Here is a 24,416-nt window from a genome sequence, read left to right as displayed (position 1 = left end):
AATGTACCCAAAAATATTGATTTATCACTCCTGATAAATGTAAGTTAAACTTACTCGTTCACCTCATATTAATAGGTTTTGCATTGCCTGTATACATTATGCATAACATATTTATATCGTAGTAAGCCATATATGGTTGTTACTATATTCATATATAAGTTTGCCACATACAGCTTTTCCCTATAATTTTGTCATACTCGGCGAGCTTATATATATATATATATATATATATATATATATATATATATATATATATATATATATATATATATATATATATATATATATATAAATAAACACTGTTTGCGACCGGTAAGTGTGCAGCCATCGTCCACTGAATACGTGGCCTGGCAAGGCGCTATTTTCCTTGTATGTGTCGCACCACAACTAGAAAATAGCCCTAACGTGACCTACTGTATTGAATGTTTGAAAACTATTATCTATTATCTACCGGCATTCGGAAAGTAACGAATTTAATGTGTAAGTCATTTGGAGCAATTTACTGTGGTGCGACACTTATACGGAATATACAAATGCTTTTATGCTCCAAAGTAGTATTGGCTATGCAAATAGCGTAGAGTTGTCAACTAGCGCCATCATTTTTCGTAATATTTGTTTTGTCTGGTCGATTTACAAAAATAATAATCAGCAGTTATTTTTATGACGCATAAGCGACCACTAATGTGGAAGAAAGCCACAAGGGTTTACGGATTACAACTTACACGTCGGGTGACTTCCGATCCAACATTTTAACTCAAATTTGGAATCTTTTTAATTTAGAAAGTCATTTCAGATGGGAAAACCGTAGATTGCTCTTGGATGAAAAACCCACCTGATAATGATCCTGCCGGGCATCGAACCCGCAACCTCCCGATTGTTAAGCCTCGTTGCTTCAAATGCCACCGCATATAACCACTCGGCCACCGCACCGGTTGTTTGACTGGGCTTTGCAATAGTCTATAGGTATATGCATTCGACACGTTTGTATTTGTACGCCAACATTTTGATTTTTCATAAAACTCTCATATCGACAGAATTTTACCGACGTCCGGATGTTCTTTTGTTATTAATGAAGAGTCAATGCCTTCACATTCCGCAGAACAATTAAAAGATACCAATTAGCCAATTATCCCCGCTGTATGGTATCCAGCACCTAACTCAATGGGTTTTACCGCCCTTTATACTGCAGTAAACTGAATAATGACAACCAGTCGCAGCATGGGACAATGACTAATGTTAGTGTGTTATTGTTGCCACTGCTCATGTCCTTCACTGTGTTCAAAGCTCAGACGTGTATGAAAACATTAGATTATGCACACAGTAATAACAGTTTCAAGTTAAGAAGGTATATAGTCACATTGGACATTCGACTGAATATGTGAGTATGTTAACGGAGTGCAGCCATTAGCAGGTGGATATTAAGTACTCATTTAAGGTAAGTATCTAATTCAATTGGTTATTATCAGTTTCTAAACAAATGCAAGTTTGTCGATAAATGCTGTTACTAAATTTGCGCTTGAAAGGAAAGATGAAGTTATTCCACCAAAGCAGGTACAGGAACGATTGAATAAGACAAACTCAACGAAGCTGAATAAAAAAAGTGGAAGACTTAATTTCCTGCACTAGATTAAACGGTTACCGGTCTAAACCTCACAGGTATCCAATTGTGTGTATGATCTATAGGTAGTCTCATGTTTCATTATATGCTTAATGTGACGCAAACTCACAATCCCAGTTAACCTGCAACAATGAAATTCCTTGTAATAATAAACAATGTAGATATAAATTCGCAAGTTCGTCATTTTCATAAATGATCATAGGCCTAACTCTTAATTTTCAGGTTCACTTCTACTCTTTATTAACATATGGGTTTTACTTCTTGTCATTTTCTTAGAAAACATATCTGAGATTGTCACTCGTTTTTCCCGAAAATTTAGGAATAACATCACTGAATCTCTCCGAAACAGAAGGTGCCATATAAAGCACATTGTCTTCATGCTCAGCAGGCCTATACTAAGCCTAATGAAATGTATTACCGGCGTAGCTGAAAAGCAAAAACATAAATCAAACATTATACACGTCAGAACTGCGCATTAATAATCGAAAATCACTCCCTATATATCCCGATCACACATGCAGGAGCTAATACTGTGCATGTACTTGCGATTCCATGTGCTCAACACATCCAGGGACCAGTTGCCTTTCGTTGCCCTACGCGTAATGTCAGCAGTTAGGCTACACCAGACCTTCATCTTTACATGGACCTTCATCTTATAATCTGGCTACACATGACAAAATTGCACCAAGTAAATTTGTCAGTTCATTTTCCTTTGCATATTTTCAAGTACTTATAAATCATGTGCAATACAACGTACAAGTTCGAGCGATGGGCCTAATTCCGTTTGGCGGGCGCGATCGCTCTTTTCAACCGGTGTTTCTCAAGTTCAAATGCACGGGCAATGAATTTCGTAGTATGGATGCATTTTAGATCCTCCTGCAAACAGGAACTCACGAGGAAGTCATCATTGGCTTATCAAAGCCGCAAGCTGACCGAAGTCAGTCTCTTAGATTCATATTTTAACGTCCATGATTATGAATTGTCAATTGTCAACAACTCTGTAACTGGACGACATACATTAATCTTGGAGTGAATCGAACTCGGGACCTTATGATTGAAAGGCACCGGCGTTAACCACTGAGCTAACACTCCCTCCTTTCTAGTACTTAGTGCGAAATGCGCGGAATTGAAATACATGAGTACACAATTTGCAATATACTCTAGTCACATTTGATAGAATGTCAACAAGTTGCCATGGACTATTTGAAATTAAAATGTAGAACTTTCAGTTGATGAAACCAAAAATAGTGTACAAACGCTCATGTGAACATTGCATACTGCCTTATTGTGTATGAAATTTCGTAAAACGGGTACACTACTTATGAATCAGGAAAGTGAAGTCGGGTAGCCTCAGAAATAGAGTGGGCAAACAGAACGAGTTCACAAATTGTTTCGAAATATACCTGTATCAAGAGCAAAAGTTTTGTTTTGGAGTAACAAGCTATTTTATCATTTTTCGTATCAAGTTTCATAAGCAATGCAAACTTTGCTGACACATCAAGTATTAGTCTACACTATGAACGTTGTGACTGCAGCTTCTCGCTTCATGTCACATGCTATGTTCACTTTTCTTTATTTGTAATAGCCTCTGGTTTGAGGAAAAACCTAATTTAAGCAGGGGAGAATGTAGAGCCATGCCATTTGGGCATAGCTGGCCTGCCTTAGAATTGAACTCCACCGGAACTTGTCAAACCCTTCCGCTCAGATTGGGAGACCCCGCAGGGCGTGGGATAGCCTTGAAATCCATTGTTCTGAGACACAACGTTACTTTCACTAGTTAATACAACACCTCTAAGATTTCCATTTATCTTTTATCTACGTTTTTGTCTGCTTTTGCAGCAGTTGAAGTTGTTACTTTAATAGCTCTATGAGAGCTCGCTAGTACGGTGTCAGAGAACACGCTAGCAGATATAATACATGGACTAGAACAAAAACCAACGTGTCTATTCCATTCTTGTCGTCACCGGCAGAGACCCGGAGCTCCCATCATCCCACCCCCAGGAATGTCACCACCGAACATCCTTTCCCCCGGCGTTACACCTACACCAGGTTATCAAATAGAGCCTGATCTTGTGAATCTGTTTCTTTATTATCTGAGGACCGCAGACTGTCTGCCAACACACTATCTGTTTCTTTAAAGGGTGTGAAGACTCGCGCAAAAAGAAACGTCTAATGCCGGTAATTTGACCTAGTTTCGAATGAGGTGTTAAACACCACCATTGATCCCAGAAAATACACACACAGCTTGCTACCGTCGGTAATTAGACACTAGTGTACGGTCAGTACATACAGCTGCGGTCAATACCCAAAGCACAGTATACAACCGATACAGCGATGGACATCTCAGGTACAGCTAAAGATCACAGTTAAGGTATCACGTTTCATTATTGTCTGCATTTTGTAGCGACACGAACAAAACGTCACTTGCAAGCGGTTTGAGGCGAGTCTTCAATGCCTTTAACAACTTTTTTTTCTCCGTCTTAAGTTTTCTGTTTGGCTGTTGGTCTAATCATGGAGCTATAAACAGATAGCTCCATGGTCTAATTGAGGAAGATTGCCTATATATAGGCTGTTGTGCTCAGAATACATACGTTTGACGTAGCCTGTTGTTTATGTGTCTAAGTTCACTAAGTTCAAATTTTATCGTATTACTCCCCTTCCCATCTGCCAGCTGTGGCTGCGGAACTTCTTGTTTCACCCAAGATTTTCTAAAGTACTTTAGATCATCTCAATCCTCCAGATTTTTAGAGCATCAGTAGTTTATTACATCCTCTTCAACTTCCTAGCTTATAACAGAATGAAGATGAATCAGAAAATGCCGCCAAAAACAAAATAAACACAGCCGGGCACTTTAGGGCTGTTTTTCCGACAATGGTTAACCTCTCAGGCGATACCGATAGGCATAACGTTACCGTATCACAGCTGATGGCATGCATGCAAATGCAGTGGCGTAGGAAGGTACTTTTGAGTGGGGGGGGGGGCTGAAGACTGATGGCCGGCCTGGAGGAGGGGATGCAATGTGGTGCAATGTAGAACACTTCAACACCCACTCAATTTTGTAAAAACTTTTGCATTTTCACCTGGCCTTAGATGCAATTTGGTGCTCCAAGTGAGATTTTTTTCTCATTTGGAAATGAAAAAGGGGTTTTCTGACTTGCGAAGCGGGGGGGGGGGGGGGCGGAATGATACTTCCGCCCCTCCATATTTTTCACTGGGGGGGGGGGCTGGCGCCCCTAGCCCCCCGGTTCCTACGCCCTTGTGCAAATGTATAGTGATGATATCATAAGTCTTCCACCTCACACCAGGGAGTTGTTATGGAACAACTCCCTGCTCACGCCAAACAGCTGTTGCGGGGGACTATAGGTCATACAACAAGACAAAATGGCCGCTCTTCAATTAGCAATTCAAAAACGACGGTTTCACTTGATATATTTCAAAGTCGTTTTAGTTGAAGATGAGGGTTATTAGTTTGGAATAGACATTGTCTAGCACATACTAATGTCTGGTTTTATCCTCAACTTCCCCTTTCAGAAATATTCCTTGGTTAGTACAGCGGAAGCATATTAAGTTATTCCATAAAGTCCGCACTATTTAGACCTACGCAAAGACCATACTCAGGTTAATTCAAGATTGAGGCAAATGTAAGATTCCAGTCTCTAATAGCAGTTGTTGCTGCGTGAATGCTTAACACTGAAGAAGATCTTTCTATGACACATTACATAAGTGTTCTCCTAGGTATTTCTAATGGTAAACTTCACCACTCGTGATAATGTTAGTTAATGAAGTGATTGGCAGTCAACAATCTGCTTTTACTATCATCGTAAAGAGCGTTATATAACTGAACGATTTCAATATTTGTTCACACACTTTTACTGTCACTTCATGAGAATAATATGAACATTACATAACTAGCAATGAGCTTACGAGAGCGTGGTGGCCAATTGGTTAAGGCGTCGGACTCGTGATCCAAGGATTGCTGGTTCGATTCCTGCCTAGTTCATTGCGTTGTGTCCTTGGGCAAGATGCTTTATCGCACTTGCCTCTCTCCACCCAGGGGCTACATCTAAATGCATATACCTGTGAGGTAACTTGTCATTGGGCGGAGTATATAATTGCTGCCGGCTGGAGCTTGTCTCTGGGACAGGTTTATCATTGTGTTATATAACATTTGGAGAGCGCTTTGAGACCTATCGCTGGTGTAAAGCGCAATATGAAAATCAAATATTATATTATTATGTAAGATAAATTAAAAAAAAAATATATAAGAAAAATCTTGCATCGTATATTAGCTTCTTTGCTGTTGACTATCACACTATACAGGAACCGAAAACCTCACCATATAAATTGTAATGATATACAGTGAACACTCCATTGACTCGCCGGTAGTATTATTACTTTTTGAGGTCAACGTAAAGTACGATTATAGGTTTTTCAGGAACAGATAGCATCACCATGTGATTGTATTGTGATGTAGCGGAACCTACTACAGTCTAGAGACGCGCCGTCAGGGAATTATTATTATTATTATTTTTTTATAAAGAAAATAGCTATGTCAACAAATATTATGACTATATGTGTTCTGTTACTTCTCGGATTTCCGAAAGAGCCTATTATTGGGAATGTGGTGATGGAGTTCGAGGCCGCACACCAACAATTACAGAAAATAATGAAGTTGAGGGAAGGAACAGGATTGAGTTTTTCCTCTTTTAAAAATTAAACAGTTACAAGCATGTCCGAGTCGTAAAGCTATCGAACTCATATACAACAACCCGACCTTAACGTAGTGTCCAAAACAGACTCTTGAACTTCTTAAAGAGATATGCAGATGTTCTTATGATTTATGTCAAGCTATACTCATCGTCGTATCCGGGAGATCTCCAAGTGCGCTATGCGGGTAAAGTTTACTCGTGAACTCCGAAACGCAAGTTGCTCTGTCTGAGGTCACCTTTTGTTGGCTTCTGGAATTACCACCGACGCATTTATTGTAATAAGAGAACCTTCCTGGAAACAGCAGCAGGCAACGAATGCTGCTGTGCCCGCTGTTTTGCCCATAACATATTAGAGTGTGTTATAGGCCTATATACATGAACCAAAAACAACATCATGTTACTGTGATTATATTGTGACGTGGCTGGAACATAGACGCGTCGGTATAGCGACTTATGAAGAACTTGAAGAAGAATAGGTTGGCCAACGTGAGTATGGTTGTATGCTACATAGGGACCGAAAACATCACCACGTTACTTGTTCTTGTATTGTAACGTGATGGATGCTAACACCTCACATGCCAACGTCAGCATGATTATGTCGTTTTACTATCACTGTGCAGGCTTTGCATGATGGCGGGTAAGTACGTAAATCTTTAGCATGCTGTTTACCTCAGCGACAAAAAATATCACTGTAAAGTAGGCATAAGGCCTATATGTGTATAACTATATACACAAACTGTTGATAGTATTAATGCTGTCTAGCATTATTATATGCACTAAGTGACCAGAAGAATTATTGAGACAGAGAATGCGTCTTTGGCGTCAAGATAAGAAGCAGTAAAAGAGACCAAACCAGACCCTTCCGGAAGGGTCAAATAATCAGACCAAATTGACCAAACAGATTTTGAATAATGCTGAAAATGAAGGATCTTATTGAATTTGTCATTTCAAAGATTTACAACAAAACAAGAAAATACTCACTTTCGACCTGTGTAATAATTTCCCCGAAAAATAATTTAAAAAAAGGAGAAGGTAAATTTGATCAAAAGAGAAAGGCGTAAATTTTTGCATAAATTGTTCATTGTCTAAATTCAACAGGTAATTCTATATGATTTTGGTGGCATTTTGCAGTTATGTAATTGAGTGTCCAACACTTTGCATATAATGTCTGATAAAATAATGTAAAAAATCTCAACATTTTCAATCAATACGTGACATGTTGATCAGTGATCCTGTCTAAATTCGAATTTAGAAATTCATCAAAAGTCATAAGTGTTGGCAAAAAATGTTAGCACGCTAAAATTGCTAATATTAGGAGTTTTCAAAAATCACTTTCGTAGAGTTTATGATCTACCAAATTAGTCCCCATGCAGCTAAGTGAGGGTTATAATAATAGACAATTAAAAATCTCAGTGTGGGTAAATAATTTATATCTTTTTTCGAGGAGCGCTAAGATTCTAGATGAAATTTGAGTATGTGTGACCATTATCTGCCTTCCTAGAATATTTGCAGCCAAATACTGATGGCCTTTAAATATTTCCGTAATTCAGAAACCCCCGCTCAATGCTTTTTGCGCAAAAAGGAACAAACTGTGTCTGCATAAGTTGCCATGTTTATTGTAATCGTGCCATTGAAAGTTTGAAATGACTTCGCATTCTTTAAAAGACCAGGATAACTTTAGCAGATTGATGTTCTCCGCCTGTGAAATTGACTTCTTGTTGCTGATGTGTCTCGTGGCTTTTCGTTAAACCAGGGAGTTTTAACTCCCTGGTGAGAACTCTTTTTTCCCCTTTTACACTAAGGGTCATTAATTTCAAACTATCACTAAACTTGTTTTTCGGTGTGTTAACTACGGAAGCGTAGAAGGAACATGCACATTGAAGACTTACACACATTTTGCAAAACGTCACAAATCTGAAAATTAACCTTTTGCACACTTGCTACCAACTTGAACAAAACCGCCAAAAATCTGGAAATTTCCTTTATAGACGAGAAACTTAATACAAATCGCCCAAAATCTGAAAATCGTCGTTCAGCAAACTTACTACGGTATCATCTTGAAGACAATAAAAAAAAAACGGTTAAAATGTGAAAATAACCTTTTGGCACACTTGGTACCATCTTTGCGAGTTTGGCAAGATGGTAGTAAATGTTTGCAAAAATTCATGATCGCATTTTTTTACATCAGTATGGTATACTGATTACATTATGATCGTATATTTTACATCAACGGTCCGACCAGGAGCTTCCGTGGGCCTGAAAGTCTGAGAAATCGAAGGCCAAAGTTGTAGTCGGATCTTGATCGTTCTATTAAAGGGAGTGAGGACTCGCACACAAAGAAACGTCTGATGCCGGTAATCTGACCTAGTTTCAAATGAGGTGTAACGAGAAGTGTATGACACCACCATCGATCCCAGAAAATACACACACAGCTTGCTACCGTCGGTATTTAGGCTAGTGTACAGTGTATACATACAGCTACGGTCAATACCCACAACACAGTGTACATATCAGTGATGGACATCTCAGGTCTAGATGAAAGATAACAAGGTATCACGTTTCATTACTGTCTGCATTTTGTAGCGACAAGAAAACAACTTCACTTGCAAGCAACAGAAAGTTAACTATTTCAGAGGGCGGCACGCGGTTTGGGCGAGTCTTCAAAGCCTTTAAAGTGTTAGTAGTAGTTTCATGATTTTGTTTATCGCAATGACGAGTATTATTATACTCATATAGCACAACCAGCGGCGTGAACTGCCGCACTTCAAAGGTGATGGGTGGAAATTCCGGTTATCCCCCAAGTGGGGCAGGGGGGTGAATCTTTATGGATGGGCTGTAGGGAGGTTATGCTGATCAAAACTTTTACGAAAGATGGAGGTGGTTGGTGGGTGTCGCCGAATGCGACTCCCGAATGGAGGGAGGGTATGGTGGACCTCTAGCAGAAAAGTTTATACGTCGAATGTTGCATTCTGAGGCATTTTCATACTAAAAATAGGTATATCAAAGCAAGGTTGTACTATTAAATAATTTTGACTTTTGAAATAAAGTCACGGACGGAACGTTTTTTGCCCCTCAACTGACTGACAATTTTCAATTGACAGCGGTTAGAGCGGAGAACTGTCAGTTTTCAGGTATAGGCTAGCAGGACAATTAATAGTGAGCAAGTTGGTATACCCTGAAAGGCTGCTGGCTCTCCCATGGCTTGTATACGCTCGAATTACCATTATCCGTAAAAGTATACATAACCACACTGCACAATGCATCATTTAGCAGATTATATTTAGTTAAGTGCACCGGCTATCTCTTTATGAATATTCATATCGGCAGGTCTGTGATAATTACAGTCTAGACACGAACTTTCGATGTTTTTGACATGCAAATGCTATATCTATACTTCCGGTTATCGGTCGGCCCCGATTTATATACTATCAGTGGAGGTGAAACCCAAGTAGCGCTCTGAGCTTACCGAAAGCCAGTGGAGGCGACCTTGTTCACTTAATGTAATCATGAAACCTTGGATGAACAAAGAGGTTGGCACTTCTTTATGCATACCGTGGAAATACATATTCAAAACTGTCGAAACTTGCTCAAAAGTACACTTAAAGGTTTTAAGACTGTTTTTCCATTGAAACATATCTAGCTGTTTGGTGTATGTATGTGTGTGTGTGTGTATGTGTCACTATAATGACCGTTCAAAACAAAAAATCTGCTGATTAAGGGAATTTAACGTACCATTGCCTCGCAGCTTACATATCGACCAAAGAATCTGACGAGTCCCTTATAAGATGAGACCGCATCATAAAGTTTCCATTTCAAATTTAGACTATAGTTAATCAAGTATAACTTACGTTTAGCAATATTGACAATAAAATTCATCTCATCGATCAAGTTCTTTAACTTCTGTCTTTTCTTTCTCAACAGGTTTAGAGGCCGGGGTAAAAACGAATCACCTCAGCAATCTCACTGATGAGATCATTTCCAGGTTTGGTTCGGTACTCCGAAGTTGGGTGTCATCAGATCATTGCTCAATGTGCTCATTTCACTGCGCTTAACGCCGAAGACCTCACCCGAAACTCAGATGTAAAGAAAGATGCGTCAAATATTTGAAAGTTATTTAATAACTTTAAAACACGACAACTATTAGTACGGCGGGAAATCGTGGCGTCTATAGCATATGAAAGTAGAGGTAATTCACTATAGCTGTAATACACTTTTGCGAGGGAATCTCTCACGATCATGGTGTCGTCTGAACTAAAATAAACCGATCAAAATACCAACCTATACTATCATAATGGTTATATGTTGATTGCTACACTCGCTGACAGTTTTCGAAATAAAACTGGCAAAACTTCACCTAGGTATGTAGCCTAACACACAAAAAAATGCCCGAAAAACTATTCAGGGTGAGCGGTAACGAACGTCGGTAAGTTGTACAGGAATATCCCGATACCCAAAGTCGTGCCGTATATGGGACCGTGTGCAATTGTTATATTTGACAAAAGATGGCTAACCAGAACTTGTTTGCCTGTATGGCTGTATTGGTATGTTTCCTCTGCATTGTGCTCGTTGTTGGAGTGCAAGTATCTTGGAGTTCAACCGATAGTGTGCAGCTGGATCTCAAGTTTTTTCATGCAACAGACGTTCAGTTAGAAACTGACCGAATTACACCTCTACTTCTCAATGCAAATGAAAGCGTCGGGACTGGTCCATTTTATCCGCTGCAAGTTGAGACGCAAGAAAAGCCATCTATACTCCGAGAGACTACGGAGGCGCAAAAATTGCATCCAAAGAGAAAGTCTCAAGCATCAATTGCGCAATTTCAAGCGAAAAAACATAGCAAAAATGTATCGAGTCGTAAAAACTATAGCTGTAACAAACATATATTAATTTGGTACGAAAACCGGTTGTTAAAAGACGGTACTTACAATTGTGACAACTGCGACTGCCACATGAAGATAACGAGTAGTATCAATGTTGAAGACCTGAAACAAGCCGACGCCGTACTCTTCTTTCATAAGGCTGTAAAACCCTGGAATGACCTAATACGGTAAGGATATAATATATGCAAGTTGTATATGTATCGTTTGGGGATAAATGTAGTCACATAAAAAACAAAAAACAATGCTACCGCAATCGTGCAGAACAGGTTGCATAAATATATTTATATTAATATATATATATATATATATATATATATATATATATATATATATATATATATATCTCTAGAGTAGTTTGATCTCTAGAGTAGGGCAAAATATGTCACCAAAAACAGAACTAGTATTGTTCGATATAGGTGACAAACGCCTACAGTGGAATTACGATCTTCCTTACCGGTTTCGAACCTCTGGACATACAATCAGCGTCCATAGCCTAGTGGTTAGGGTGTCCGCGTACAGAGCGGGAGGCCCGTGGTTCGAATCCCGGTGGAGGCTGAAAGTTTTTTCACTGTTCTTGATTTTCCAACTCATTACGATTTTCATTTATATATATATATATATATATATATATATATATATATATATATATATATATATATATATATATATATATATATTAGAGAAATGACCACTTTGACATCGACACTCATCATTAAACTCAACCTAGATGGACTATATGGCTGTAGCACACCCCGCCCTTGGGGTTAGCCCATTAGAAAAGAAACACAAACTCAATAGGAAAACATACGGTGCCACTTAATACAGCCTCAAGTAACAAGTTTCGAACGCGATACAGATCTGTCATAGACAAAAGGTGTTTGTTGGCATCCGTAGGATGTTACGTTGTTTGTGTGGATATTAATAAGAATATGTGTTGGTTGAGCAATGATGGGGTTTTTTTCTTTAAAATATGGATTAACATTAACAATTCGGTCTCGACTGAAAAGCTGACAGTCTTATGTTTTCCTACGTTTTGTTTTAAGACGTCTGACTTATACCTTGTTCGCTACAGACTATTGGATCCAGCCACTTTATGACCGAGAAACCTTTTGCTCTACAAAAATTAAATAAAAGAGGCAAGAATGGTACATCCCACCAAAAGTGTAGAATATGACATGGCAAAATGATGTTTTTCCGGTATAAATTCGACTCATATTATAACAATGTGGATATTACGTAACAATTTAAATCAATTTCACAATACACAATTGAAGCAGCATAAATTGGACTTGTTTTCTTTTTGGCGTCGGAAAAATTGTGAATACAAAATAATATAGGACAGTTTGAGTCTGGAGAATATTTAGTATATCATTCTGGTCAGATATATTTCAGCTCCAAAACGAAATCAGTTCCTGCCAGTGCGCATATATATGTGATTTGAAGACAACCAACCAATAACCGTCTTATAAAACAATTAGCAACGAATTGGAGATAACCACAAATCTTCGAAAACGTTATTTGGAGTGGCGCCATATTTTGTCTGGGGTACTATACATGATTTGATAACATAATCTAAAAGTAAGAGTAACAATCAAAGAAATAAAAAGTATTTAAATAAAAATACCTATTACTCTTGGCATTTTGGTGTAGTTCTGACCGTTTTGAAATATTTAAGCCATTTTTTTTATTTGCGCATCACTGATAATTCTTATTCCTAGTTCTTTTTTGCGTTAATTAATTTGGACAATGTACGCGTATAATCACAATATTTCCCCCGATTTTATTCTTCCTTGTTGCAGAGCCCGACCAAAAGGACAATTATGGATCTTCTTTTCTCGAGAGAATCCTACACATTGTATACGATGCTTCCCACATCAGTCCGAAGGAGTTGTCTTCAATATGTCCATGACATATCATTCCGATTCTGATATTGTCGTACCGTATGGAACGTTTACTCCTTTTGAAAGCACCACGAAGAAGAAACAGCTTAAAGACAGCCCAAAGTTAATCAACTGGGCGGAAAACAAAACCAAAGGTGTCTTATGGGTTTCGTCGAATTGTTTTAGGCCTAGGTGGGATCGATTGGGTTTTGTGGAGCACCTCTCGACGTATTTACCGGTGGACATGTTTGGTGATTGTGGCAATCTTTCATGCCCAAGGGAAGAGCATGATTTCTGCGACAAAATGTTCAGTCAATATAAATTCTATCTTGCTCTGGAAAATACCCCTTGTAGAGAATATATCACGGAAAAAGTTTGGCGTAATTCTTTGGAGAGAGGTTTGATCCCTGTCGTCTTTGGTGCTGACAAATCTGATTATGTAAAAATATTACCAGAGAACTCGTTTATATTCGCGGAGGATTTCAATTCGACTCAACAGCTTGCTCGTTTCTTGGAAAGGGTAGATCGCAATGATACATTATTTAATGAATATTTCAAATGGAGACAATTAGGTTACATTACTATATGGACAAGAGCTTCAACTTTTACACCTAGAAATTTATGTCGAGTAGTGCCAAAAATAATTTCTCTTGAAGCAACGAGCAAGAGAGAGAAAGGTTTATTGCGAGAAAAACAAATTCAGTTTGAATATCAATGGCGGCGCTCTTCTTGCAGAGAGCCGGCAATACTAAAATTTGCTAGCGTTTAAAGGGATCTGTCTGCTGTCTGTCTGATTTATTTCTTTTGAATAGTGTTTGCTCGGGTTATCCGGGTACCCGCCCGACGCGATACTACCCGGTTCCTAATTTATTACCCGAATCCTACGCGCAGTGTGATTTTTTTTTTTTTTTTTAATATGGCAAACCGACGGTTAGGCAGATTTCCCATTGACTTAGTGTGGTGTTAGGCAACCATGTGGTCGAACGTAACAGCAATAACGAAAGTATTCCATGGATATCTTTTAACTGCGTCACAATTTCAGCTAATAAACAGATGGTTAGGCTATATTACCCCATTGACTTAGTGTGGTGTTAGGCTACCATGTGGTCGAACGTAACAGCAATAATGAAAGTATTCCATGGATATCTTATAACTGCGTCACAATTTCAGCGAATAAACAGATGGCTAGGCTATATTACCGTATTGACTTAGTGTGGTGTTAGGCAACCATGTGGTCGAACGTAACTGCAATAATGAAAGTATTCCATTGATATCTTATAACTGCATCACAATTTCAGCGAATAAACAGATGGTATAGGCTTAGCTAGATTTCTCATTGACTTAGTGTGGTGTTAGGCTACCATGTGGCAGAAATTAATATTTATTCATTCGTTTATTTCATAGAAGGAAAGGCTGACATGAATTTTACGAGATGTTATGGATTGTAGACGGGATAACCCAAAAAATAATAATCGCAAGTGGCTTTTTACTTATCGTTTATTCCAAATGCGATCAAATTGCGCGAATCGCGCAATCTCGCGGCAAATGCGAACCATGGGCCTGCATAATAGACAGTAGTAGTAACAACTGTTTTAGATCTAAATTGGATATTTATATGGTCTGATCCAATAAACGTGGAGAGCAAGCATAAGCAGCGGCGGCAGTGCGATGTTAGTATTCATGTCAATTATAAGAAGTTATTAACAAGTTAATGCCACAAAACAAAAGCAAATTGAAATTATTGAGGAAGGTTTCATACCTAATCTTACACCTACGAATTTGAACATGAAAGCATTGTCAGTAGAGAATATAATTAATTTATTATAGCATCCAATATGTTATTTCTTGAAAATCGTGATACACGAGGGTAAACAATTTTTCCGGGTACCCGGGTACCCGACGGTTAACGGCTCTCGGGTACCCGGTTCCCGATTTTTGGACCCATGTAAACACACATATAAACACACACACACACACACACACACATATATATATATATATATATATATATATATATATATATATATATATATATATATATATATATGTACACATATACACATATAAAAACACACATAATCCGTTCTTTGCTCCTTAATCCGCTTCCTGTATAGTCATGGTTTATTTGGTTCTAATTCCATCAATGCAACTTACACTTATCTAGCGTCATACTTTCATTGTGTTACATTTTGTACTTTTCATTCGACTGCCAAGTATTGCTGACGAAGGTCACAGCAGGGCCGAAAATTCCAATATATTTTCTTAAACTTTACTCCTTATTTGTCAATTATGAGTCTTTTCTTTGTTATTGGGTGGGTTGACCCTGTTCGCTAGCTTCAAGTAAGTTCAGTATATATTAGGGACGTAGCCAGGAGCGGGGGGGGGGGGGGGAGGGGAGCAGTCGGAGTAATGAAGCTGGAAATATTGTTGACAATGGATGGACATAATCACTAGAGATGAGATGGCCCGAGAAGGAGAAGGTTATGATGTGCAAGAACTGGTTTAAGATAATGATTGTGAAGACTTTCTAGGCGACAGTGGTGATATAGCGATTCAGAAGATTAAGTTATAATAATCGTTATGTACTTCAAAGCAAACAGACTTTTAAATTTGTCCTAAGTTAGAGTATTTGTATTCTATTTAAACTACTTATTTGTAAAAATGTAAAAATTGGAAACATTTCTGTGACATGCATCACAAATTAGTACATAACTCACCATTCAGACCCCCTAATACTCTCCCACCACCACAGTGTTACCACATCCAATATATAAGGCTTAATTAACTAACTGGGTTTGAATTTGAGGTTAATAAGAGTTTTTTTTAAATCTTATTTGTGTGTACATATAACTTATGGTATTTTTCCTTAAAAATGGACCCCCCCCCCTCCGAAAACACCTTTTCGGGGGGTGCGTTCGGGATTTGGGCTTTTAACCCAAGATATTCTTATTCCTTAAGAAATTATGGTCTAGAAAAACACACTTTATCCTATTTGTGTGTAAATGTAATCTCTGGTATTTTTCCTTAAAAAAATGCCCCCCCTAGAAAGAACCCCCCTTTTCGGGGGATGCGTTCAGGATTTGGGCTTTTTACCCAAGATATTCTTATTCCTTATGAAATTCTGGTTTAGAAAAACCACATGAGATAAATCCTCCTTCCAGGTGATACCTAGCTCAGGCATAGCCTGGTCTATATGATTCGTCATAAGTTGTTGCACGAACAGCATGCTATGAAGCTAAGCTATCAATCGTACGTGATAAGCGTTTCCTATAAATAGTTATTACACTGCTAAATATGAAAGTTAATATTTTCCATCAGTTAAGTTCGTCAAATATATTTAAGTCCAGACATTGCACAATAAACAAGAATCATCCTACTGGAAAAAATGTAAACGAGCACTATGTTTGTCTTTCTGATATAATATAGAACATGTAAAAGAATAATTCAAACCGGAAACAAAATCGCTGATAATATGATATCATATGATAATGATGAAACTGGCAAAACATTGCACCAGATCGCGTCTAAGGACCTTCGATTGTTCAAAAATTTCTTAGACCCCTCCCCCATATCAATCGCAAAATGTGCTCCCCCCCCCCGTGCAAAGTCCTGGCTGCGTCGCTGGTATATATTGTCTCTATACAAAATACAATTACAACACTCAATGCTAGTAAGTAGTCTGTTTAGCCTTCAAGCAGATAACTTGTGCTCAGTTGCTTACTTGCTTTACCAGAGTGATTAATCATGTTTGCGAATTTAGGGCCAGTGGGTACGGAAAAAAAAGTTCGGAACAAAAGTGCTGTCGCCACAGATGGGGTGTCTGACTGACACTTACCGTATTGTTGACGAGTAGCGGGGGGGGGGGGGGGGTAAAGGGCAGTAGTCAGAATTTTCTGGCTTCAAACCCATCCAGTTGGAATTTCAGCCACTACACGGCCCCCAATTAGGCCTTAGCTACGTCCCTGCTCCTACACTGCTGGTCAGTTCCAGTACAAATACCCTATTTAGACATGTGTACGGTAACTCTTGCTGACTTCAGTTTACTACTTACTTGCAAATACTGCCTATCGGATTGACTCTAGCTATCCGAATATCTGAATATGAATAAGGCATTGAAGACTCGCCCAAACCGCGTGCCACCCTCTGAAAAAGTTAACTTTCCGTTGCTTGCGAGTGAAGTTTTTTTCTTGTCGCCACTAAATGCAGACAGTAATGAAACGTGATACCTTGTTATCTTGTATCTATAGACTTGAGTTGTCCATCACTGCTATGTACACTGTGTTGTGGGTATTGACCGTAGCTGCATGTATTGACTGTACACTAGTGTCTATTTACCCACGGTAGCAAGCTATGTGTGTATTTTCTGGGATCGATAGGGTGTCTAACACTTTCTGTTACACCTCATTCGAAACTAGGTCAGATTACCGGCATGAGACGTTTCTTTTTTGCGCGAGTCTTCACTCCCTTTAAAACGCCATTTTGGCTCGCTTCCTCAAACCCCATAAAATATGTTTCCAGTCTGTCGAAAACTGCCAAAAAGACATTTCTTTTCGCAATTGGTTTTGAGGTTGACCCCTTTTCTTTCACATGTTGTCTGTGCGGTACAACAGTGCGACACTTCAGACAAACGTGTATTATCTTTTGACCTTACTATGACCAGGGAGCTGCTAGTAGCAGCTCCCTGCTATGACGAGTAATAATATGTTATCAGACAGATTCGTCCTCACCTGTGAAGACCTGTCATTAAATGCCCTTTTAACTAGTCAGCAGAAGAACGTACACGGAACATCTATCGAAGTAAAAAACACGGCAGGTCAACGTGTGCAGGAACTCTATAGTGTAAACACGTATAACCAAGTCACTGAGTACAAAGACCCGCGCAAGGTTACGATCATCCTAGGCTGAGATTAAGAAGTGTTCTCGAAATTATAAACAAAATATTATAGACTTGTTAATCCATTCGAGAACAATGAATACCTATGGAGACAGCGGTATCGTGGAAGGCTAGGCTACAACTGTTATTTCGTTGGGAGCGATAAATAGCCTAGCGTCACGGGTGTACGTGACTGTTGGAGATTCAGTGCGTGCGTATTCAGGGGCCATCCATTGGATATCGGAATTCATGTAGAGTGCTCGATACTCTCTGCTGAGGTATCTGTTAGTTTAAAGAACCTGTGTGACTATGGGTAAGATAAGATACCGGTACATAATTGTCGTGCTTTGTGTAGTCTGTTTCTGTCGTTTAACTCTCAAGACATACTATACTTTCGTATATGGTACAGAATCCACCGGTGTAGCAGGTGGCGGCGTACCCAGCAGGACGAACCAGAAAAAGATATTAATGCATTCAGAGAATAGACCAGCAACCAAGAGAGACAAATGCGAGAAGAAAATTCTCTTTTGGACTAAACGAAAGCACACGAAATTCAATAGGTCTAGGCATGTGCTTTGTCTGAAATCAAGTTGTAATGCAACGATAGTAATCGGTATGGAGTGGACGGATTTTTTGGACAGCCATGCCGTAATTTTCGATCACAAAGTGGTAAAAAATTGGAAGCAGCTCATAAGGTACGTAAATTGTATTTATAGACTCGGTAAAAAAGATCACCTACTTCGGCTGGCCAAACACTCTTTGATTAACCTAGAACGGATCGCAGTAAGTGGTCTGTGATGTTCGTAACTGCAGTTGCCTGGAAATACGCAGTATTGTAGTGCGCATGGAGTGCTTGCAGTATTATTAGGAAGAACTTTTCGGTTGTTGATGGTGTAACTTTTTTGGGAGGACAACACACCAGTGGCTATAGTCATATTGTAGATACCTATAAAGTGAAGGCGCTTGTGAGCGCCGTGACAGGCTCAGAATAAGTTGGCTACACAGCTATAGCCTCTGAAACTGCAAATGTAAAGTTTCAACATCCAGTCATGTAGGTATCGTTCACTTGGCCTGGGGCTCGTGGATATTTTCTTGCGTGTGTGTGTGTGCGTGTGTTTTGCAATCAGTTTGCAATCATGTGTGCCCCCCTCTCGCCCCCCCCCCGCCCAATAGAATAAGCAGATGACTATGAACATTTTGACACTAAATGGAGAAAAAGTGTTCCAAAACTCGTTTAAATTGATTTCAACGTATATGTTACAGCATGTCGAAGAGTTGTAACAGAGACGGAAGGATGTAGGTAATCCTGGTTCCTCTATATGGACTATACGGTAAACTGATTAACGGTAACAACATGTAGTGTAACATCAGCTATACATGAAGTCATATAGCTACATGCAGTAGTACCGAAGATTACATCATACAAACTCACAATTTCAAATGTCTGTTGCATATTTCGAGGTATTTAACATCATAAATTATTTACCAATTAATAACAGATTATTATGGTTTTCTTGATGAAAACAAAAAACCTTGGCGATTGCCTTACTGCAGTTTGATTGTATTTGTTAATAAACAATCATTTAATACTGTGAACAATTCTGTGAACAATGGTAGGTAACTAAGATTACCACTGCATACGGTAAATAATACCATTTTTTAGCTGTTGTTTTTTATCTCAACTCAAATGGAATGATCATATTACCCTGAAAACAAAGATGTATTTTATCGAAATTAAAATGTTATTTTTCCTAAGACTCTTATGATAAGATTTATGTTATTTCAGTTTTTTCTTTCCTTTATCTGTCATTTTGGTTCCATGCACTGTCAGTTAGTGGTCTGGTACTTCGAAAACCAATCTTAACTAATAATTGCTTAGTATTCAAAAGAGAGCCGCCAGGCAGTTCACATATTTCGCTTCTTAAAAAAAAACCCCGTAAGCCCCTCATTTCATCCCTTAAACATGATGATCTTATTTTCCTAAATATTCTTACATTTATTCATTCTTTTCATTCTACAAATTACTACGAGCATACTTCAACAATACCATGACAAGCCAGTATAGTTAACGTATCCCTTGCTTTCGTAACGTTCTTAGTATGAAAGGTTTGTGTATGTATGTATGTATGTATGTATGTATGTATGTATGTATATGTGATCTTCCCGCAAGCAGGAACTCGCGAAAGAAGCCATGGAGGCTTGTAGACTCGCAAGCTGACCGAAGCCAATCTCTCGGCACACATCCATTTAACGTCCATGTCAGGAAGTTGTTATTGAACAACACCCTTGCCAGACGACACACATTGCTGTCGGCGGGGAATCGAACCGGGGATCTCATGACTGGGAGACGCCGGCGTTAACCACTAGGCTATACACTCCGCCGTTTAAAGTGTCGTTATAGCTGTAGCTATACCCAAACCCTTCTTTTACCCTCCTTAAATACTATACAATGTTCTAGTTATACCCGTTACGTGTATTTATGTATGTCGAGGGGGGGGGGTCGATGGGGGGGGGGAGGGGGTTGATTATATGTTTACTAGTTGTGTGTAGACCAGGCCTTTGGCCTCTTTGTCTTAAATTTGTCTTTTCCATTCAGGAAGTATTCTAACTCTTAATGACTCAAAGGGTTTTTCGTTAAACTCACTGTTCACTTTTGAAGTTACTTTGTACTTTTCATACTTAATACAGAAAAAGGGTGAGCTAGCTACTGTTGTAACTACATGTTTAAACTGCAGTCTGTATATCAAGGATTCTCAGGTGGCACCCGTGGACCAAATCCGGCACGCGCAACCCCGCCCCCCCCCCCCGTATCGGGCACAATCTGGCACTTACCTGCTACGCGGGTCCTTAGACCTCAGTCTTGACCTCAGTCTTACCTCTCTGACCTCAGTCTTAGATCTCAGTCCTTTACTCTATACAATGTTCAATCTGCGTATAGAGTGAAATTGCTGTTCTCTCTGACAATCCCTGTACTCAAGACACTGTCCATGCATCTCTGGCCATCACAGAAAATGGATCGACAACCCCCTTCACTCATCCTACAAAATATTTTTCTTATAACTCTTTTTGTTTTGCAGACGACGTCCACGAGATCAAATATGGATATTTTACACCCGGGAATCGCCCGTTCATCTTTCTGAAAGGAACAATTTCCCAAGAGGCATTCATGAGAACGTACACAATTGGACGAAAGTTTATTTAACCGGCTCCGACCTACCCACTATATATGGTCGTTTTGTCCGCAAGTCGAACGTCAAAGATGTAAAGATGAATTTTAGGGCTAATAAGACGAAACTTTGTTCGTGGATAGCGTCAAATTGTCGATATACTAGTTGGAATCGATCTGGATTCGTGAAAGCTTTGCAGAAGTACATGCCGATCGATATCTATGGTAAATGTGGCAACGGGGAATGCCCCGGTGATTGTCTGGATATTCTACCGCAGTACAAGTTTTATCTCGCACTTGAGAGCAACACTTGCCGAGACTACATCACAGAGAAGGTTTGGCGTAATTCATTCACAAGTGACGTCATCCCAGTAGTCTATGGCGCGCCGAAGGCCGACTACGAAAGAATACTTCCTCCGAATTCGTTTATACACGTGGAGGACTTTCGGTCGTTCCGAGAGCTCGCCAGATTCTTGCGCCAAGTCGGTAACGACGACGAAAAGTATAACTCTTATTTCGCTTGGAGACGAGACGGTGCAATAGTACGGCAGACGGGTTCATCTGTCTTCAGTGTCGAGTCGATTTGTGATATCACGCAGAAACTAGTCAGCGTGGAGGATGGAGTCGAGGTGAAACCATCTATTCAGAGGAACATTAAAGACTGGTGGGAGGGGTCATGCTTTACCGTTAAAAAGAAGATGGTTTACTTGTGACGAAGGACACAATGGGCATGTATAGTATATATGTAACCGTTATCATAACATTACATAGCATGTTGAGAGCATAGGCGAAGGAGGCGGGGGCTGGGGGCTGCAATATGCTGAGAACTGTTCGGGCAACTACTGAAAGGAAATTAAATTGTAATGATGTCACTAAATTTAATTAATAGTTTAAAAAAAATCTCCTTGGTAATTAAAATAAAGTTCTAAGCTTGCCTGACTATTTGCCATTACTTATGTAAAAGCCTACATGATATATACAATTATACATTAACATGTTGAACGCGCGAAAACTTTAGCTTACATATTTCGGGCAATTCGTTACAGCCCCCCTAAATCAAATAAGGCTCCTATACGCCTATGTGTCGAGTTAAATTCCGGTGGTAACCTTTACCAAAATGGAGAAAGGAATCGTTGCGACGGTGGTGGTGTGTATGCGTGCGTATGTGTGTTTGCGTGTGTGCGTGCGTGATGTGTGTGACACTGACACCTTGGCTTGTAAACACGATAACTCAAAAATGTCTGTGTTGGTTCAAAATCGTTTGTAGATTCACCGTTGTGCCAGTACAAGAACGGTTTCGAAATTGGTGGAGGTCAAATGTCAATGGATGTTCTCAACATGTTAACTATTAAAACTATCAAATTCAGCTTCTTCTTGTTAGAGTGAGCATGTAAAATAATTTACCAGAAAAATAAAACAATGTCCCATCTGTGGCCGTTAACCGTTTTAATGTAACGAGTTGTCTAAATAGGACCGGTTGTTAACGAGAGAGTTCAGTTTTGGGTTCTTCTGTTTATTGCTTAGATTTCCCACGATGGCCAAGAACCTCCCGCATCACCCCCCCCCCCCCACCTCCCCCTCATGTGGGACACCTATATATGTTGGCAAGTTATGATCAAGTTAATTCATTCTACTAATTAACTTGAATTAGGAGGGGGACATAATTGCATCGGTGAACAGAAACAAATGAAAAGATGATAATGTATTAGTCCATTACATCACAAATTATTGCGCAATTTAGTTATTTGACGCAGGAAAAAAAAACAAATAGAACATAAATCTCACAAATGGAACAAGGTATCAGAATGTAGAGTTCGACCAAACTATTATTTTAGTATTTGACTCAGTTATCCCGGTTAAAGTCAATGGGACTATTGCTTATACAATGAAGGTTATATATTCATGTAAAACCTATCAGGAAGTCTAAAACGGAAAACGTTACAAAACTCAACGAATCATAACATTTGTGAATGTCATGTTTGTTGCAAACATTCTTTTCATAAAGTACATCGATTGTAACAATTCTAGTCAGGGCCGGCTTAACGTATGGGCCCACTGGGCCCTGGCCCAGGGCCCCGCGATGGCAGGGGCCCCGCAATCGTAGTAACCCCATGTCTTAATCTGGGAGGAAAACTGATTGAATAGTTTACGATCAAGAAATGCCGCAAGTTCCGTTAATTTCCCCGGTTGAAAGACTCAACACATTAATGGTGAGTCCAGTATTGTTGGGGAAGGGATGGAGGGCATCTGGAAGATTACTCTTCTATAATGTATTTCAGCTTTTAGATATATCACGTATGTTATTCAGCTAAAGTTTTATGCTTTATGCGCGACATAGGGAGGGGTGGTAAATGCAGGCATGTCTATGCTTGAGCGATTGTCAAGGATGTCAATTTTTCACGCAACTTTTTCGAACTCATTTGATTGAGGGCCCCGCTCCATTGCCGGGCCCAGGGCCCGGTGATCTCTTAAGACGGCCCTGATTCTAGTTATCATTACTGTCATGTGTTTTTTGTTCTCTCTCGCGTTTTGTGTGTGTGTGTGTGTGTGTACATCTTAGATTCTATCAGTAACCAAGAATAAAGATTGAAAATAATCTCACGAATCTTGTTCAGCTTGAAGCTAATCAATGGCTCTCTCTTTATTTGTTGATAACGGACAACTGAGCTTACTTCATGCCGGTGTATTTTGAATTAAAGTCTCAAGACGTGTTTGCCAAATTTTAAACTTCGACCTTTCCAGCTTACTGCACTAAAAGTACAGTGAAAATGACACCGTTCTATGCAATTTTTAATTTGTATATCAATATTCATTTTTCTTTTTGAGTTATATGTCGTTAAAAATGTTGAGCTGAATAAAATACGCCAGATTTATTAACGAGTCCGTAGTTTCTACAAACTTCAACAAAATTTGCAAGCCCCACCCAACAGATCATGCGCCAATCAAATCTCTCTTTTTTGTTTACGACCGTTAGGCCTAGGCTTTTTCTTTTAATTTCGTGGCTAGCCTGTCTTAGGACCTTGCTCTTGTATCTTTCTCTCGGTGTAGCGTGCGAAATGGTGTCATTTCTTTCCATTGCAATGAATAAACAGGTGTTTTCAGACATTTCCTCCGTGAAATTGTAAAAAGTGGATCATACCAGTATAGGACAGCGTCAAAATCTTGATCGGGCCGCATTTGTAGACTATTTTGTTTACACTTGTGTAATGAACATACTGACATAGGCGGTCGCAGTGATTTTACGGTAAATCGTTCGCGCCATAAGGGCAACAGAAAATGTCTTTCTTACG

General features: G+C 39.3%; 2 protein-coding genes across 4 annotated transcripts; both read left to right on the top strand.

The window, feature by feature from the left end:
* Positions 1–361: 361 nt before the first annotated feature.
* On the top strand, positions 362–15,359 carry LOC139981626 (4-galactosyl-N-acetylglucosaminide 3-alpha-L-fucosyltransferase FUT5-like). 3 transcript variants are annotated; one of them, XM_071994155.1, is made up of 3 exons: positions 362–1,435; positions 10,249–11,374; positions 13,007–15,359. In XM_071994155.1, exons 2-3 carry the CDS (start codon positions 10,830–10,832, stop codon positions 13,854–13,856), a joined length of 1,395 nt encoding a protein of 464 aa, XP_071850256.1. In that variant the 5' UTR covers positions 362–1,435; positions 10,249–10,829; the 3' UTR covers positions 13,857–15,359. The 3 variants fall into 3 exon arrangements, with proteins under 3 accessions (XP_071850256.1, XP_071850255.1, XP_071850253.1); XM_071994154.1 differs by lacking the exon at positions 362–1,435 and adding an exon at positions 6,337–6,813; XM_071994152.1 differs by lacking the exon at positions 362–1,435 and adding an exon at positions 6,337–6,964.
* Positions 15,360–17,683: 2,324 nt separating this feature from the next.
* LOC139981624 (4-galactosyl-N-acetylglucosaminide 3-alpha-L-fucosyltransferase FUT6-like) lies at positions 17,684–23,999 on the top strand. The gene is made up of 2 exons (XM_071994150.1): positions 17,684–18,655; positions 21,038–23,999. Exons 1-2 carry the CDS (start codon positions 18,270–18,272, stop codon positions 21,837–21,839), a joined length of 1,188 nt encoding a protein of 395 aa, XP_071850251.1. The 5' UTR covers positions 17,684–18,269; the 3' UTR covers positions 21,840–23,999.
* The last annotated feature ends 417 nt before the right edge of the window (positions 24,000–24,416 follow it).

The sequence above is a fragment of the Apostichopus japonicus genome, chromosome 15, assembly GCF_037975245.1.
Source record: "Apostichopus japonicus isolate 1M-3 chromosome 15, ASM3797524v1, whole genome shotgun sequence".
Classification (NCBI taxonomy): Eukaryota; Metazoa; Echinodermata; class Holothuroidea; order Aspidochirotida; family Stichopodidae; genus Apostichopus; species Apostichopus japonicus.
Note: the sequence above shows the minus strand (reverse complement) of the source record. Positions and strands in the feature narration are given on the sequence as shown.

Coding starts and splice junctions, on each gene's coding strand:
- LOC139981626 (XM_071994155.1), top strand. CDS start 10,830: ATGGCTAACCAGAACTTGTTTGCCTGTATGGCTGTATTGGTATGTTTC. Junction 11,375..13,006: donor CCCTGGAATGACCTAATACG/GTAAGGATATAA, acceptor TCCTTGTTGCAG/AGCCCGACCAAAAGGACAAT.
- LOC139981624 (XM_071994150.1), top strand. CDS start 18,270: ATGGGTAAGATAAGATACCGGTACATAATTGTCGTGCTTTGTGTAGTC. Junction 18,656..21,037: donor AATTGGAAGCAGCTCATAAG/GTACGTAAATTG, acceptor TTTGTTTTGCAG/ACGACGTCCACGAGATCAAA.